Raw genomic sequence first — 18,645 nt, 5'->3', positions numbered from 1 at the left:
GCTTTGTTTCTATATGCTTCCTTTTATGATTTTTAATGGTTTATTTTTCCTACAGCTTTAAATTGGTGGAGAAAATATTGAAACTATTATTGAAAATATTATTAATAACCATGTAATTATTATAAACTATTAATTATTAACATTAAAATTCACAGCACCGTTTAAAATATTGAAACTATTATTTAAAATACTATTATTAAAATTTTAAATGTTGAGACTATTATTTATTAATAGCTGCATAATTATTATACACTATCAATTATTAATATTAAAATTCACAGCACCTTTAAAATTTTATGTTTTATTTATACCCAAACCAGAATTCATTATAATTTTTTCTTCGCTCTAATAAAAGGAAACTAATCAGTTTTCAAAATATGCTTCTTTATCTGGTTTTCATTATTAAGAATTGCTATTTTGACATTTTTTTGTGGTTTTAAAGAATTTTTAATTAACTTCAGCTCGGTGGAATTTCTTTTGCAGCATCCCACTGTGACTAGTATTTGCTATAAAACTTTAAAGGCCACTTCTGATTTTGCTTAATATTGCACTAAACCGAATTTGTGAGTCACTTGGGAAGATCCAAACACAAAACTGATTTTATCTTACAAATTACTGATGGTGCATCTTGCTTGTGTGTGTGTGTTAGTCACCCAGTCATGTCCAACTCTTTGCGAGACCATGGATTGTAGCTCGCCAGACTCCTCTACCCGCGAGAATAATGGAACGGATTGCTATTCCTTTCTGCAGACCTTAAATCATCGAAAATACGTAAGAGCCAAGTCAGTGGCTTTTTGCATATCAGATGTATTTACATGAAAATAAAGTTCCTTTTTTAAATACTCAAAATATGAATGCACTTAGTTTAGATTTTTATATTCATATCTAAATTTCAAAGTTGAAATCAGAACATCTATATCTAACTTTAAAAATATGCTTATAGACCATAATAATTGATACTTTCATCCAGTTATTCCTGCATTTCCAATTTCTAATTCCTGTTTTTCCATTTATTTTCAAGTTCAACAAGTGCATTCACATCTATACCAAGCATTTTGCATTTATTAACATACTGTCAAGGCTTCCCAGGTGGCTCAGTGGTAAAGAATCCACCTGACAATGTAGGAGCCACAGGAAACAGGGGTTCAGTCCCTGGGATGGGAAGATTCCCTGGAGGAGGAAATGGCAACACACTCCAGTATTCTTGGTGGGGTAATCCCATGGACAGAGGAGCCTGGTGGGTAAACCCATGGGGTCACAGAGAATTGAAGCAAGAGTTGAACACCACTAAGCATCCGTGCAACATACTTTCAAACTTACTGTGTTTCTTTTGTTGTAAGCAAAATGGTAGGCCTCCTATGAGCAAGCTGTTTTGGTTTTGTTTTGTTTATTTATTTGGCTGTGGTGGGTCTTAGTTACTGCATGCAAGGTCTTCCATCATCCTTGCAGTGGGATCTTTAGTTTCACCAGTGGAACCTAGTTCCCTGACGAGGGATGAAACCCGGGCCCCCTACACTGGGAGCTCAGAGTCTAAGCTGCTGGACCACCAGGGAATTCCCTGAACAAGCTGTTTTATTTCTAGATGGGTTTATGGAGGGTTTTAGTAGAGTTTTATTAATTTTTACCATTGGTTTAAAACAGCATCCTGCCAAATTAAACTGCATGAAAATCTATAATCTTTTTGTGTCAAAATGCTTTAGATTTCAGCACAATGTACATTATCACTTGATACTATATCTTTTAATATTTGGTAGACATCTTTAGTTTGTGTGTGAGGTGCCACGATTACACAGGACCTTGATACCCATCAGATGTCTATATATGTTTTTAGTATGGATTTTAGAATAGGAAAACTGAAAAAATACATTTATCCTGTGTACAGTACTAAAAAAAAATTATCATACTTCAAGTCACGAAAGCAATATGTTGATGATTGAACTAAAACTATGAGTTGAATAAGGCATAAATTTAGCATAATGATTCTTGAGGGAAATGAATTGTTCATCATTGCATGCACTTCTCTGTCTTTCCACTCTGACAAGTCCACCACAAAGTAATATTATTTACAAAAATGAGAAATTGCCATTTTAACCAAATAATGATTTAAAATAGTCAAATATTTAAAATAATCATGTTTCTGTCATTTCCTACATTCTTCAAAATAATTCTCAGAAAACGTATTTCAAAAACATAAAAAAGTATGCACAGAGATAGTAAGCTACACTTTCCTCAAAGATCCACCTTATTTCTCTCCTCTACTTCACAAACAAGTTCCCAAAATCGTTGTCTGTACACAGTACCCTTAACTCCCCTTCCTCTTCACTTACTCCCATCTGGTTTCTGCCCCATTAATTCTACTAAACCAGCTCCTGCTACGGTCACTATGGCGTATGTTTCAGGCTCACTGGGACAGTTCAGCCCTCACCCACCCTGCAGGACCTATTGCGTCTTTGAAACACACTCCTTCCCTTCAGTAGTCTCTCCCCTGTTCATCCTTGTGTCCTTCTCACTGCACTGCCCCCTGCCTCGGTGCCTGTTGCAGACTCTCCTCTGCCTGGCCCTTAGTACTGAGGGTAGGAAGGATTAGGTTTAGGTCCTCTTCTCATTGTCCATTCTATTTATAAGTGACCACATTCGTCCCCAAGTCCCTATTACCAGACACACAACGCTGCTGCTGCCGCCGCCAAGTCGCTTCAGTCGTGTCCGACTCTGTGCGACCCCATAGACAGCAGCCCACCAGGCTCCTCTGTCCCTGGGATTCTCCAGGCAAGAATGCTGGAGTGGGTTGCCATTTCTCTCTCCAAGACACACAATAAAGAATTTCAAATCAGTAATTATACCTGTGACATTTGTTTATTGTAGACCCACTTGGCCAACAACCAATCAGGCTTCTACAATTACACACTTCCCAGGTACCATAGAAAAGGGATCCCTCTTTTTTTCCCCTGAAAATTACCTGTAAAAATTACCTGTAAGTATCTTCTGATATGAGAACCCAGTTTTCCATTACTTCTTTTTGTATTTTTTAATATAATCGAAATTTTTAAAAGACACTTTATTTTTATGTATCGTTCTCTATGAGACTGAAAGTTTCAACATAGAAGGTACCAAATTAGATTTATTTACCAGTGTTTCTTGAAGGCAATTCCACAATCTGCTACTTTGATACTCAACTAATACGTATGACATGAACTGAATGAATTAATGAATGAGTAGATAAGTGTTACCATCAATTACTCACTTTTGTTTAGAAAACTGAAGATTGAATTTAGGGGTTAAGGATAAGCAGACTCAGTGTCTACACAGAGACACTGAGTTGTGTCTACAGCACAAACATGTTTCCAGTGAGGCACCGTCACCTGTGGAGAGTTCTTTGATCAAAACACAGGATTTTCTACTTAAATACTCCTTGCTGGATTAGTTCATTTTTGTGTGTATTCAATCATTCAATAAAAATATGTTTGGAAATGCCATCCACGAAAAGAGAGCAGAATAAATTTTATCTCACACAAAAAAGAAAACTAAAAGAGTTTGATAAGAATTTAATAAATAAAAAATCAAATTTAATGAAATGGAATGCTGCCCATATTTTGTAAATCTTAATACAATGTGAAGGCAAACATCCTTATATGAAAATATAAATATGACAAGAAGAAGTATAAATAAATAATAAATAAATCAGGGAAATAATCTCTTAAGAACTGATGACCCTAGAGCTAAGTTTTTAACATCCTTGCTTAATACTACAAGTAATTCAGTAAATTTTGTGGCTAAAGCAGAATGCTAGTCTTCTAAAATGACTACAGGTGAGTATGCAAGGCTGATGTGGCATCTTAGTCAGTGAGAGTCATCTCAAGGTGAGTTCTGGTCTCCATCCATCATTCCTAACCTTTCTTGCAAGCTGGTTGATGAAGAGAAGGATCTCATGATTTCCAGTCTGACGATTTCCCAGGCACAGTCGCTGTATTCCTTCTCTTGCAGGTAGACATGGATGCCCTGGAAGTACCTCTTCACGGCCAGTGTGGGGCCCATCCTGCTCAGGGCAGAGTCTTCCTCTCCCATCACCTGCCCCAGGCAGGCATCCAGGTCATCCAGCTGCTGATGGAGTCCAGTGCGGAGCTGCTCCAGGAGGGTGGTGTCCCAGGCAGCAGAGGAGCGCTCTGTGTGGAAGAGGTTGAAGCTCTGCTGGAGCATCTCGTGGAGCACAGAGATGGCCTGGGCCTCCTGCAGCTGGCCACCCTCCCCCATCTCCTGGGGGAAAGCGAAGTCCATTCTGTCCTGCAGACAGAAGCGAGGGGAGAGTCTCCTCATTTGGCCCAGGAGCCTGAGGTTCTTCCTGCCGACCAGCACGTGGTTCTGAGACAGGTCACAGCCCAGGGATCCTCCCGGGCCGCAGCTGACCAGCACCAGGGCCATCAGTAGAGACAGCACGAAGGCCATGAGGAAGATGAGGCTGCTGCAGGGCTGGCTGAGATGGTGTCTGGTGAACCTTGAGGTAGGTTCTCTGATGCCATGCTTTCTAAGCAAGGCCATTAAATAGGGAACATGGTTGTTTTCATTTTCTAGTCATTTCTGTACACTTGTACTTCCTTTTTTGATTTTCATTTATGTATTCACAATATGATCAAAGAAAATGTCATCAATCTAAACTATTAATTTTGCATATTTCCCAATAACTTCCTATATGCCCATTCAAATGGATATTTATCAATCATATGAGAAAGGTCTTTTTCTAACTCAGGAGTGATGTATGTTTGTAATTACACACATCATTGCTCCCTGTCTCTCATGCATTAGTGTTGCTCTCCTCTTGTCCAGGAACACATCTGTAGCCCTGATCTTAGGCTCTATTTTTCCCTCTACTTTACATGGGAATCCAGGCTCCCTCAGCTCTGTGGTTTCTGTATTTCTAAAGTATTTACCACTTCACTCTGTTAATTAAGCTGTCAGAAATAAATGGTGGTTTCTCTTTAGTGTTCGATTTAGAGAAGATTCTGATTATTATGAGTCCATGAGCTGCTCCCATGTTCCTCTTCCTTCTGTAACATGTTCCTGCAGGTGCATGTGGTTGTGCTTCAGGGAGCCACGAGGTCAGGATGATTACAGACATCGCCCTTTCTTCCCACCATTTTCTTCCTGGAGACCTATCATTTTCCACAGGCTGGTCCAATACCCCAACCAGAATCCTGGTTCTTCTCAGGGAACATGGGAGAGGAGACTCTCATTCAGGGATAATTGTATTTTCCCAGCAGCACCTCACTCAATGGAGAGATCACATGGAGCCACAGCCTGTCCTCGGGAGTGACAGAGTCCCTTCATCACCTGCTGGACTCCCTCCCTGAGGGCAGGCTCACCACATCCTGAGGACTTGAAAATCTCCTATCTGTGGAGGGCTTGTTTATTTGTTGGGACAGTAAATCATCTTCCTGAGACCCCACCCTCTCCCCTGGGGTGTTTATGTGAAGGACCCGAGTTCCCAGTGGTGACCCCTCTTCTCCTGACCCATGTCCCCTGGTGTCCTAAGTGTCAGTAGCTCTAAGGTGCTGAGAGCTAAAGTGTGTTTGTGCAAGTAGACAGAGGAATTATCCAACTGCAATTATTTCACCTTTAGTAGAGAGATAATTTTTATTTAACAAGTATAGATTTTACCATTCCACTCTCTTAATTTTTTGAACCCATGGGATGCTCAGAGTTTCTGAGTTGAGGGATGAGATTCAGTGGTGTTGCTGCCTCTCATCGGAAGTTCATGTCACAGAACCTAGTGAGCTTCGGTTGTTCATTCAGTCAGTTGATTCCACTGGACTTCTTTGTTCCTCTGTCTCTGTCTTCCTCTGAGAATGCAGGGCAGTGAGACTCATGCTACTCAGTCAGGGAGAAATAGCCTTCTTTCTTTGCTCATGGGTGAGTCTTCAGTTCAAGTTCTTTTAATTTATTTTATTTTTTTCAAATTCTTTCAATTTATATTGACAAACTGGACAAGATTAGTCTCACTGCTTCTGCTCTAGTCCTAACTCATGATGAGGTGAGAACCATAAAAGGAAGTGAAGAAAGCCAGAGGGGCTGTATCTCTATCATTTTCAAGATTTTAGGTGTTTTTGTTTTTCTTTGCAACTTTCCTAGAAAGTAAACTTCGAGATGAGTTTTGTGGGCAAAAAGAAAACAAATGTAAATCTGAGTATCATGAATACGAGAGAAGGGAAGTGGCTTTCCCCTGACACAGTGACGTATTCTGAGTTAGCAAACTTCAGTGCAGCACAGCTGGGGACAAGCTGAGGCAGAGGGGAAGGGTGAGGTCAGTATGAACAACAGAAAGTGTGGGACACAGCTGCTTCTGCCAGAAACTCAACAAAGGAAAAGTTCTGGGTCAATTGACCGCCCTTTGTTTTGCAAGATCAGTTACCTCATTTTTCTTTCATTTAATCCATGTAAGATCAGTTTCAGGAGAGAAGGAAGATGTCCCACCCATCAGCTCATAAGAAACTGACAAGCAGAACCTCAGTTGGTATACTACTAACCTTCTCTGGCAAGATCATGGAAACCAGCCTTGCTGAGCATCTGTCCTGGTGATAAACCCACTCAACAATGAGAAGATGCTTTGTGAAAACTAGAATTAAACAAAAGGCAATCAGATGATTCCAAAGATCCTTATGTTAATCTGGGTAATCGTAATCATAATATTAAAAAGTAATAACTGAATTTTGTTTGCTACTAATGGACTTGCCATTTTAAGCTCTTTAAAATATTAATTCAGTCCTCTCATTAACCCTATTTGGATGACATCATTTATACAACTGGAGAGAAACATCAATCTGGAGCATTGAACTATTCCCGATGCACCAAATACAAAGGTACATCTAAGGAGCTTTACAATGATTTGTGTTAACAATCCCATTGAAAAGAGTGAAGGGTTCAAATGAACATGTTGCTGGGAAACAACAAAGTAAGTTGAAGGAGGAGAATGAGATGACAAAAGCCCTTAAATCCCCTGCAAATGCTAAAGGGTCACTGTTAATGGTTTTGTAGAGCAATAAGGGAGGTAGTGGTCATCTATGGATGTGAGAGTTGGACTGTGAAGAAAGCTGAGCACCGAAAAATTGATGCCTTTGAACTGTGCTGTTGGAGAAGTCCAAGTTGCCTTGGACTGCAAGGAGATCCAACCAGTCCATCCTAAAGGAGATCAGTCCTGGGTGTTCACTGGACGGACTGATGCTGAAGCTGAAACTCCAATACTTTGGCCACCTGCAAAGAGTTGACTCATTGGAAAAGACCCTGATGCTGGGAGGCATTGGGGACAGGAGGAGAAGGGGACGACAGAGGATGAGATGGCTGGATGGCATCACCGGCTCGATGGACACGAGTTTGAGTAAACTCCGGGAGTTGGTGATGGACAGGGAGGCCTGGTGTGCTGCGATTCATGGGGTCACAAAGAGTCAGACACCACTGAAGCAACTCAACTGAGAACTGAACTGACTGAAGGGAGGTAGTCTTAAGTCTAGAGAAATCACTTTAAGGTCTAATCAAAATAGACAAAATTGCTATTAAGTATTTAGAGGGATATAGATTTTTCTGCTAACTGGAAAAAAAAATGAGAGTGACTTTCCTATTGGTCAGAATCTGGCACTTTCACACTGTGACCTGGATTCAGTCCCTGGTATGAAAAATGAGATACTGCAATCCATGAGGTAGTAAATCTAAGATTTTATGAGTGATTTCTTCAATGAGATAGTAAAATAACTTTATTAACCCTATAAGAGCTACCCCTGGGATCTTTGTGTTTTAAACTCTTGACTTTACTCATGAGTTTAAGAACAAAGGAAGAGCATCAATTTCTAGCCACATGAACTCTGACTTTTCTCCTTCAAGATGACAGCTAAAATGTCACTTGGCCTCTTGTTCCACAGGAATGAAGTCACTACCCACTGCGTTTCCTGGCCTCCAGCAGGCTCTGATAGAAGTTCAGGGTGGAGATCGGGAAAGAGGCACTCTGTTATCTGGGAAACTAGCACAACAGACCAGCAGAGAGTTAGATAATTTTCCTGAGAAAAATTTATGAACCCAGTTTTTGCAACTTCTCATAGGTAGAAGAGCACTAAAATCATTCATGGAGATATGTGTTCCTACTGACTGTCAGCCACCTTCTACCAAGTGATGGCATGTGACCCCTCTACCACAATCACATATATATACTGACCCCCTCTAAAACTCTCGAGCAGTTCCTCAGAGCTGAGGAGAGTCTGTCCTCTTGGCTATAATCCTCAGTAAGTCCACCCAAGAAACTGAACTCTCGGCAGTCATGTTGTCAGTATTTTTTCCCTTGACAAGAATCCTTTGTGGTGTTCCCTCCCTTTTAAGGTTGAGGTCATAGGACTCAATTTTAAGTCCTTTTCTCATTTGATACTCTTTTCCCATTTGATCAGTTTTTCTGTTCCATGCTTTATATTTCATGGAATTGCTTGTAAATTGCCATCTCCAATACCCAGTGGACATTTGCACTGATATGTTTATTAATTACCTATAGTAGTTAACTTTTTATATCCTCTCACAGCTTGGCCCACATTCCACTGGCAGTATTCCAATTTTCTCCCTTTTATTGCAGAAGTCAAGGTAACTGATATTCATTTCTGCTACTAATTAGTCCTATTTTTAAAATAGTTAACATTTTAATATGAATTAGCTGATTTTTGATTTGATATAGTTTCCTTTTAAAAAAATCAAAGAAAAAAAAATCGAAGTTACAAAAATGATTGAGTTAGTTATGTTTATATCTAGGTCTTGAGGGCAACACACAACCTGGCTAAAGGAAGCATATTTTTCATTCTAATCTACATATAAAAAATGGTTCAAAGACTTGTGAAATAAATTACTTAATCATGTTGTGCATTCAGCTTGGTGTTTCTTTTTTAAAGAAAAAAGCAAAGGATGCTTTTTAATAGTAAGAATTTAATGAATAAAAAATTATAGGCTGATTAAATACAGAATATGTATTTTCCCTTAAGTATACATACATATTATATGAACAAAATAATTTGAGTAAAGATAAATAGATAAATAAATATTAAAGTAGATAAATGTCCATGTAGATAAATAAGTAGATAGATCAGCTTGAGTATCTGTGAGGGATTAGTTCCTGTAGAGTAGAATATGATATCCTTTAATATTCCTGAAAACCTTTGACAAATTGATTCATTTCAGGGCATGGTGACAGCAGAAATGAGAGTCCTCCACGTGGCCCTCAGGAGGCATGTGGTCTTGTTGGTCTGTGAGGATCATTTCCGTGTTGAACCAGGTGTCTGTCAGTCCTTCCTCCGGAATCTCTCCTGCAAGTTTGTTGAGGAAGAGAAGGCTCTCATGACTTCTGCTCTGACAACCTCCCAGGCACAAGGGCTGTGTCCCTTCTCTTGCAGATAGAGAGTGACTCTGTGGAAGTATTTCCTCAGAGCCAGGCTGGAGTCCCCCTTGAGCAAGGGAGCCCCTTGCAGCCCCTGCTCCTCCCTCAGACAGGCTTGCAGGTCAGTGAGCTGCTGGTCCAGTGCAGTGCGGAGCTTGTCCAGGAGGCTCTGGTCCCACGCAGCGGCCGAGCCCTGAGTGCTGAAGAGCTGGAAGGTGTGCTGGGTCACCTCGTGGAGCACAGAGATGGCTTGAGCCCTCTGCAGCTGGCTGCCACCCAGCGCCTCCTGGGGGAATGCGAAGTCATTTCTGTCCTGCAGGCAGGAGGAAGGGGATACCCTCCTCAGTTGTCGCAGGAGTGTCAGGACCCTCCTGTTGGCCAGGCTGTGGGTGTGAGGCAGGTGGCAGCCCAGAGAGCAGATGGAGTTGCAGCTGAGCAGCAGCAGGGCCAGGAGTAAGGAGCAGGCTGGGGCCATCGGGGACCTTGAGGATGCTGCTGGCCTGGGGCGGTGGGTGACTCTGTGAGCCTGCTCTCTAGGTTCCCTGAAGACCTTCCTTCAGGCCTGTGTCTTAAATAGGAGCCCGTGGTTTCCATTTTCTGAAAGTTCCCTCTTGCTTTCTACTTTTGTTTTTGCTTTTCAATTTGCACTCTTCAAATGGGTTAGGACAACATTTTGCAAACGTTGTTTTCATTACTGCCTCCCCTTCTCCTATCGACAGTCTTCTGAGATATTTTTTTCCTAATTACCTCCACCATGAAATTTTGACAACACAGTTATGCTGTGGATCCGTCTTTGTACCCCATGCATATCTTTATATATAGAAAAAGAAAGTGCAAAACTTACTTGCTGTATTCACCCTTGGGTTAACAATGCCAGAAAATGAAAGGTGTACATTAAATGCAAAAGCTGTTGAATTTTATTTAACTTTATGAATGAGTTTGAAGAATGACTTTTAATGGAGAATATTTACTTATTTAAACAATAATTTACCAAATTACATATTCATATGAAACTCATTTAAAAATGTTTAATAATACCACAATATAAAGATGGTAACAATAACCCTATATGCAAAACAGAAAAAGAGACACAGATGTGTAGAACAGACTTTTGGACTCTATGGGAGAAGGCGAGGGTGGGATGATCTGAGAGAACAGCATCGAAACATGTTTATTATCAAGGGTGAAACAGACCACCAGCCCAAGTTGGATGCATGAGACAAGTGCTCGGGGCTGGTGCACTGGGAAGACCCAGAGGGATGAGGTGGGGAGGGAGGTGGAAGGGGGGATCGGGATGGGGAACACATGTAAATCCATGGCTGATTCATGTCAATGTATGGCAAAAACCACTACAGTATTGTAAAGTAATTAGCCTCCAACTAATAAAAATAAATGGAAAAAATAAAATAAATAAACAAAAAAAAACTTTCAAAACTAAAATAATTGAAAATCTTAAATTATTTTCTTATTATTTATTTTGAGGTACTTTTAACTTTCCTTCATATCAGAAACCAATTTTTAATTCCCTGGCTACTCAATATTCTTCTCTATTTTATCAACATTTCTTTCTGTTTAGCTCCTGACATGCTTATGGATATTCTTAACAACTTTGATAGGGATAAATAATAAAATACCATGATATCACTCCAATGGCAGAAAGTGAAGAGGAACTAAAGAGTCTCTTGATGAGGTGAAAGAGGAGACTGAAAGACTGGTATAACACCCAATGTTTAAAAACCTAAGCTTATGACATCTATGACGAATAGATGGGGAAAAAGTGGAAACTGACAAATTTTCTTTGTCTCCAAAATCACTGTGGGCAGTGACTTCAGCTACAAAATTAAAAGACACTTCCTCCTTGGAAGAAAAGCTATGACAGAGCTAGAAAGCGTATTGAAAAGCATAGACATCACTTTGACGACAAAGGTCTGTATAGTCAAAGCTATGGTATTTCCAGTGATCTTGTGAGAGCTGGACCACAAAGAAAGCTGAGTGCAGTAGAATTTTACTTTCAAATTGCATTGCCTTAGAAGACTCTTAACAGTCCTTTAGTCAGCAGGGAGATTAAGCCAGTAACGAAATCAAACCTGAATACTTTTGGAAGGACTGACGCTGAAGCTGAAACTCCAATAAATGAGTAAGTGTTAGTTGCTCAGTTGTGTCTGATCTTTGCGACCACGTGGACTATAGCCAGCCAGTTGCTCTTCTGTCCATGGAGTTCTCCAGGCAAGAATACTGGAGTAGGTTGCCATTCCCTTCTCCAGGGGTCTTCCCGACCAAGGGATCAAACTTGGGCCTCCCGCATTGCAGGTGCATTCTTTACCATCTGAGCTACCAGGGAAGCACTATACTTTGGCTATCTGATGTACAGAGCCGACTCACTGGAAAAGACCCTGATGCTGGGAAAGATTGAGGGCAGGAGGAGAAGGGGACAACAGAGGATGAGACGGTTGGGTGGCATTACTAACTCAATGGCTATGAATTTGAGCAAACTCTGGGAGATAATGAAGGACAGGGAATCCTGGTGTGCTGCAGTCCATGGGGTCGCAGAGTCAGACAGGGTTTAGTGGCTCAAAAATAACAGTAAAATTTCCTTCCATTGAAGCCTGAATGGCAAGCTTCTCCAGGCAGCTGCAGGAGGGCGAAGGTCTTTTTCTCGGGTTCCTTTGGGAAATGCCCACTTGGGAGAGTTTGCAGTTCTGGGCTCTGCAGACAACCAGGGCATAGCATCCTCGGTGAGCCTCTTGATACTAACTTACTGTCGGGGGAAAAACCATTCTTCTTTCCAGGGAGCCTTGTCATAGCCGCGCCAGCGACAGTGTTCTCTGCTGGAATATGGAACCTTGCATTTTCCAAGCCTTCCCTAGAGTTTTGTGCTTTATTTTCCAGGTAGGATTCCACTTACTGAGGGGTGTCAGGTGTGGAGTCAGCGAGTTGGGGTCGATTTTACAGATTCGGGTCCTTTCTGGTGTGATCCAGTGACAGCTCAGAGACAGGGAACCTGGTGGTGGTGCTGGGACCTCTGGAAGATGTCCAGGATGCCCTGGGGTGAGTCAGAGCACGGCCACCACCAGGGCAAGGACCGTGGAGCTGTGATTTCCTGCTTTAAGAATATTTATCCTTGTGCAGAGTAAATGTTAAAAAAATCTTCTTGGCTTACCATGGATAAAAAGAAAGAAAAGAAAAAAAATTTAGAACATGGAGCCAAAAGATCTCTTCTTGAACAAGTTGGCAGGAAAACTCAGGAATTAAGGGAAAGTATTTTAATTGTCTAGATGCTGAAATTTACTGACTTTCACAGATACATGAAGTTAAGCAAATCGGTTAATTTCTTTCCCCCTCTCTGACTTGTTACTGATTAAAAGATTGGTATATGCAAATATTTAGACCAAGCCATGGATAGGGAACAATTGGCTAAAAGATTAAATGCCTTAAAAAAAACAAATTTTTTTTAAAAAATAAATTAAAATTTTAAAAATTATTTTGAGTATTTTTTTCCATTATCCCTTAGGAAGAACCTGAAGGCAGAGCATTCTTTCCTATTGCCTCATATTTCTTGATGTTTCTTTTCTCTCAAAATACTTTTAATATCCTTAAGATGGGCCATCATTCTCTGTTTGATCCAGACTCTATGGTCTTTATTTGTGAGCACAGATTATCAGTTCTTTTTGTTAAGAAGGGGATTGAGAATAATTACACATGACAATTTCTTCTCTGTCATGTGTGCTTTGAACATGAAATATTTACATACAACCTCAACTAGTGTATTGCAGGAGCTAAATTTGCCATGCCCTATGCCTTAATTCAGGCTGCTCTAACAAGGTCCCAAAGACTGGGTGGCTCATCAGTGATAGATGTTTATTTGTCACAATGGTGGGGCTGAAGTGTGAGTTCAGGGTACCAGCAGAGGGTTCTGGTGAGAACCCTCTTCTGGGTTGCAAACTGATAGCTTCTCTCTGTCCTCCCATGGTGGAGAGGAAAGAGGAAGCAAAGTGTCTTGTGAGTCTCATAAAGAGAATAATCCCATGCTTAAGGAAACCCTCCTCATAACCTCATCTATTGGAAGTGGATGAGCAAATTAGAAGTGGTCAAACAGGAGATGGCAAGAGGGATCATCGACATTTTAGGAATCAGTGAACTAAGAAGGACTGGAATGGGTGAATTTGACTCAGATGACCATTATATCTACTATTGTGAGCAAGAATCCCTTAGAAGAAATGGAATAGCCATCACAGTCAACAAAAGAGTTCGAGATGCAGTACTTGGATGCAATTCCCAAAATGACAGAATGACCTCTGTTCATTTCCAAGGAAGACCATTCAATATCACAGCAATCCAAGCCTATGCCTCAACCAGTAATGCTGAAGAAGCTGAACTTGAACGGTTCTATGAAGACCTACAAGACCTTCTAGAACTAACACCAAAAAAGATGTCCTTTTCATTATATGGGACTCGAATGCAAAAGTAGGAAGTCAAGAAACACCTGGAATAACAGACAAGTTTTGCCTTGAAGTCCAGAATGAAGCAGGACAAAGGCTAATAGAGTTTTGCCAAGAGAACTCACTGATCATAGCAAAGACACTCTTACAGAAACACAGAAGACTCTACACATGGATATCACCAGATGGTCAATAGTGAAATCAGATCGATTACATTGTTTGTAGGCAAAGATGGAAACGCTCTATATAGTCAGCAAAAACAAGACTGAGAGCTGACTGTGGCTCAGATCATGAACTCCTTATTGCCAAATTCAGACTTAAATTGAAGAAAGTAGAAAAACACTAGCCCATTCATGTATGACCTAAATCAAATTCATTATGATTATAAAGTGGAAGTGAGAAATGGATTCAAGGGATTAGATCTGATAGGCAGAGTGTATGAAGAACTATGAATGGAGGTTCATGACTTTCTACAGGAGGCAGTGATGAACACCATCCCCAAGAAAAAGAAATGCAAAAAAGGCAAAATGGTTGTCTGAGGAGGCCTTACAAATAGCTGAGAAAAGAAGAGAAATGAAAGGCAAAGGTGACAAGGAAAGATATACCCATCTGAATGCAGAGTTCCAAAGAGTAACAAGGAGAAATAAGAAAGCCTTCCCTGGTGATCATGCAAAGAAATAGAGGAAAGCAATAGGATGGGAAAGACTAGAGATTTCTTGAAGAAAATTAGAGATACCAAGGGAACATTTCATGCAAAGATGGGCACAATTAAGGACAGAAATGATATGGACCTAACAGAAGCAGAAGATATTAAGAGGTGGCAAGAATACACAGAAGAACTGTACAAAAAAGATCTTCATGACCCAGATAACCATGATAGTGTGATCACTCACCTAGAGCCAGACATCCTGGAATGTGAAGTCAAGTGGGCCTTAGGAAACATCACTACAAACAAAGCTACTGTAGGTGATGAATTTCCGGTTGACCTACCTCAGATCCTAAAAGATGCTGCTGCTAAAGTGCTGTATTCAATATGCCAACAAATTGGGAAAACTCAGCAGTGGCCACAGGACTGGAAAAGGTCAGTTTTCATCCCAATCCCAAAGAAAGACAATGCCAAAGAATGCTCAAACTACCGCACAATTGCACTCATCTCACACGCTAGCAAAGTAGTGCTCAGAATTCTCCAAGGCAGGCTTCAACAGTACATGAACCATGTACTTCCAGATGTTAAAGCTGCTTTTAGGAAAGGCAGAGCAACCAGAAATCAAATGGCCAACATCCGCTGGATCATTGAAAATGTGAGAGAATTCCAGAAAATCATCTGGTTTATTGACTATGCTAAAGTCTTTGACTGTGTAGATCATAACAAGTTGTGGAAAATTCTTCAAGAGATGGGAATAGCAGACCACCTGGTCTGCTTCCTGAGAAATCTGTATGCAGGTCAAGAAGCAACAGTTAGAACTGGACATGGAATAACAGACTGGTTCCAAATAGGAAAAGGAATATGTCAAGGCTGTATATTGTCACCCTGCTTATTTAACTTATATGCAGAGTACATCATGAGAAATACTGGACTTGATGAAGCACAAGTCAGAATCAAGATTGTTGGGAGAAGTATCAATAACCTCAGATACTCAGATGACACCACCCTTATGGCAGAAAGTGAAGAACTAAAGAACCTCTTGATGAAAGTGAAAGTGGAGAGTGAAAAATGTGGCTTAAAGCTCAACATACAGAAAACTAAGATCATGGCATCTGGTCCCATCATTTCATGGCAAATAGATGGGGAAACAATGAAAAGAGTGAGAGGCTTTATTATTTAGGGCTCCAAAATCACTGCAGATGGTGAGTGCAGCCATGAAATTAAAAGACATTTCCTCCTTGGAAGAAAAGCTATGACCAAGATAGATAGCATATTAAAAAGCAGAGACATTACTTTGCCAACAAATGTCCATCTAGTCAAGGCTATGGTTTTTCCAGTGGTCATGTATGGATGTGAGAGTTGGACTATAAAGAAAACTGAGCACTGAAGAATTGATGCTTTTGAACTGTGTTGTTGAAGAAGACTCTTGAGAGTCCCTTGGACTGCAAGGAGATCCAACCAGTCCATCCTGAAGGAAATCAGTCCTGAATATTCATTGGAAGGACCGATACTGAAGCTGAAACTCTAATACTTTGGCCACCTGATGTGAAGACCTGACTCCTTGGAAAAGACCCTGATGCGTGGAAAGATTGAAGTTGGGGAGAGAAGGGGATGACAGAGGATGAGATAGTTGGATGGCATCAACGGCTCAATGGACATGAGTTTTCGTAAGCTCTGGGAGTTGGTGAAGGACAGGGAAGCCTGGCATGCTGTAGTCCATAGCGTCAGAAAGAGTCGGACACGAATGAGCAACTGAACTGAACTGAACTGAACCTCATCTAAACCTGATGATCTCTGTAATATCTCACCTTCTGCTATGATCACATGGTGGGTTTACATTTCAATATATGAATTTTGGGTACACACACACATTAAGTCTGTAACATGATAAAAGAAGGTACCAAAGTGTTGTGTTGATGGCAATGATTAATTAGAATATATTTCATTCTTGATATTTATTTGAGGATAAAAACACATTCCTTGATGTTGCCATCACTTTTTCATGGCACATTAGTCCTGAATTGATTACTAACTAAATGTTACAATGCTACTGTGAACATGATTACCAAGGACCTACCAGACAAATTCCACAGACTTTCAGTCTTTATAAAAAATGATGTTGACACGAATACAAATTCCTTAACCCTTAAAAGGGGTACTTAATCCTTCCAACATAGTTGAAACTGAGTTGTAGATATTCTCATTTCCAAGAGCCACCTAGTAAGACTTTATTTGAGTGAAACATTGTAATAAGAATATGACAAATCCAGGTTTCAAAACCTAATATGTCAGATTCCAAGCCCCACCTCCCTATCCACACCATAGATATCTGTGCAAACTGCATGTATTGAACCATCACTTATTTTCCTATTTTACTAACATACATTGTGCCTTTGTTGTCTATACCTCACTGTTATAGTACTTTATATTTTCATTAGTTTATTGTCTATCTCCAAATTTCTAGATAAATTGAGCAGTTTACAAATTTAGAAATAATCCTGATTGGTTTATATAATTAGTAAAATGAAACTATCAACTGGAAATTATTTCTGAGGGTCTAATGTGATTGACAAAATTAACAATTCTAATAATTATAAAATAATCATATTTAACTGACCATATAGATTTACATAGATTGCTGAGTTAGTCCTCACCATAAACTATAGATATGTGATAGATAAGACCCCTGAGAGTTATAGCCCCTGCAGGAGATTGGATTACAAATATTTCCGTGAGCCTCTGTAGATAACAGGCTTCCCTCGTGACTCAGTGGGTGAAGGATGCACCTGTCCATGCGGGAGATGAGTGTTGGATCCCTGGGTTGGGAAGATCACCTGGAGAAGGGAATGGCAACCCACACCAGTATTCTTGCCTGGGAAACCCCATATACAGGGAAGCCTGGCAAGCTACAATCTATGGGGTCAAAAAGAGTTGGACTTGACTTAGGAACTAAATAAGAACAGTAAAAACTCAAGATTCACCTTGATAAGAATTTAATAAATAAAAGAAATTACAAATGTAATGAACTAGAAATGTAAATGTATATTCTAAATTTTAATACGGTGTAAAAATTCTTTTATATGAGAAAATAAATATGAGGAGATAAAAAAATAAATATAACTAAATAAATAAGCAAGCAAATAATAAATAATATCAGTACAGTCATCCCTTAGGACTGAATCCCCTTAAGCTGAATACATTTACTTCCTAATACTGACAAAGTACTGGTTGACTTAATTTAATAAATTTTGTGATTAAAGCAGAAACCAGAGTCTTCTGAAATGAACATAGGTGAGTGTGCAAGGCGGATGTGGCATCTTAGTCAGTGAGAGTCATGTCAAGGTGAGTTCTGGTCTCCATCCATCACTCTTAACTTTTCTTGTAAGCTGGTTGATGAAGACAAGGATCTCATGATTTCCAGTCTGACGATTTCCCAGGCACAGTCGCTGTATTCCTTCTCTTGCAGGTAGACATGGATGCCCTGGAAGTACCTCTTCACAGCCAGCGTGGGGCCCATCCTTCCCAGGGCAGAGTCTTCCTCTCCCATCACCTGCCCCAGGCAGGCATCCAGGTCGTCCAGCTGCTGATGGAGTCCAGTGCGGAGCTGCTCCAGGAGGGTGGTGTCCCAGGCAGCAGAGGAGCGCTCTGTGTGGAGGAGGTTGAAGCTCTGCTGGAGCATCTCGTGGAGCACAGAGATGGCCTGGGCCTCCTGCAGCTGGCCACCCTCCACCATCTCCTGGGGGAAAGCAAAGTCCATTCTGTCCTGCAGACAGAAGCGAGGGGAGAGTCTCCTCATTTGGCCCAGGAGCCTGAGGGTCTTCCTGCCAACCAGCACGTGGTTCTGAGACAGGTCACAGCCCAGGGATCCTCCCGGGCCGTAGCTGACCAGCACCAGGGCCATCAGTAGAGAGAGCACGAAGGCCATGGGGAAGATGAGGCTGCTGCTGCTGGCCTGACTGCGATGGTGTCTGGTGGAACCTTGAGGTAGGTTCTCTGATGCCATGCTTTCTAAACAAGGCCATTAAATAAGGAACAGGGTAGTTTTCATTTTCTAGTCATTTCTGTACAGTTGTACTTCCTTTTTTGATTTTCATTTATGTATTCACAATATGATAAAAGAAAATGTCATCAATCTAAACTATTAATTTTGCATATTTCCAAATAACTTCCTA

General features: G+C 40.6%; 3 protein-coding genes across 3 annotated transcripts; all 3 read right to left on the bottom strand.

Moving 5' to 3' along the window:
* Nucleotides 1–3,852: 3,852 nt before the first annotated feature.
* On the bottom strand, nt 3,853–4,440 carry LOC136148403 (interferon omega-1-like). Its single transcript, XM_065907932.1, has one exon. It carries the CDS (start codon nt 4,438–4,440, stop codon nt 3,853–3,855), a length of 588 nt encoding a protein of 195 aa, XP_065764004.1.
* Nucleotides 4,441–9,293: 4,853 nt separating this feature from the next.
* Nucleotides 9,294–9,863, bottom strand: LOC136148477 (interferon alpha-1-like). The gene has a single exon (XM_065908054.1). The coding sequence runs from the start codon at nt 9,861–9,863 to the stop codon at nt 9,294–9,296; it is 570 nt and encodes a 189-aa protein (XP_065764126.1).
* Nucleotides 9,864–17,810: 7,947 nt separating this feature from the next.
* Nucleotides 17,811–18,398, bottom strand: LOC136148405 (interferon omega-1-like). The gene has a single exon (XM_065907934.1). The coding sequence runs from the start codon at nt 18,396–18,398 to the stop codon at nt 17,811–17,813; it is 588 nt and encodes a 195-aa protein (XP_065764006.1).
* Between the last annotated feature and the right edge of the window lie 247 nt (nt 18,399–18,645).

This window comes from Muntiacus reevesi, chromosome 17, assembly GCF_963930625.1.
Source record: "Muntiacus reevesi chromosome 17, mMunRee1.1, whole genome shotgun sequence".
Taxonomy (NCBI): domain Eukaryota; kingdom Metazoa; phylum Chordata; class Mammalia; order Artiodactyla; family Cervidae; genus Muntiacus; species Muntiacus reevesi.
Note: the sequence above shows the minus strand (reverse complement) of the source record. Positions and strands in the feature narration are given on the sequence as shown.

What these genes read in the sequence shown, in the direction of transcription:
- LOC136148403 (XM_065907932.1), bottom strand. Translation starts at nt 4,440, where the DNA reads ATGGCCTTCGTGCTGTCTCTACTGATGGCCCTGGTGCTGGTCAGCTGC.
- LOC136148477 (XM_065908054.1), bottom strand. Translation starts at nt 9,863, where the DNA reads ATGGCCCCAGCCTGCTCCTTACTCCTGGCCCTGCTGCTGCTCAGCTGC.
- LOC136148405 (XM_065907934.1), bottom strand. Translation starts at nt 18,398, where the DNA reads ATGGCCTTCGTGCTCTCTCTACTGATGGCCCTGGTGCTGGTCAGCTAC.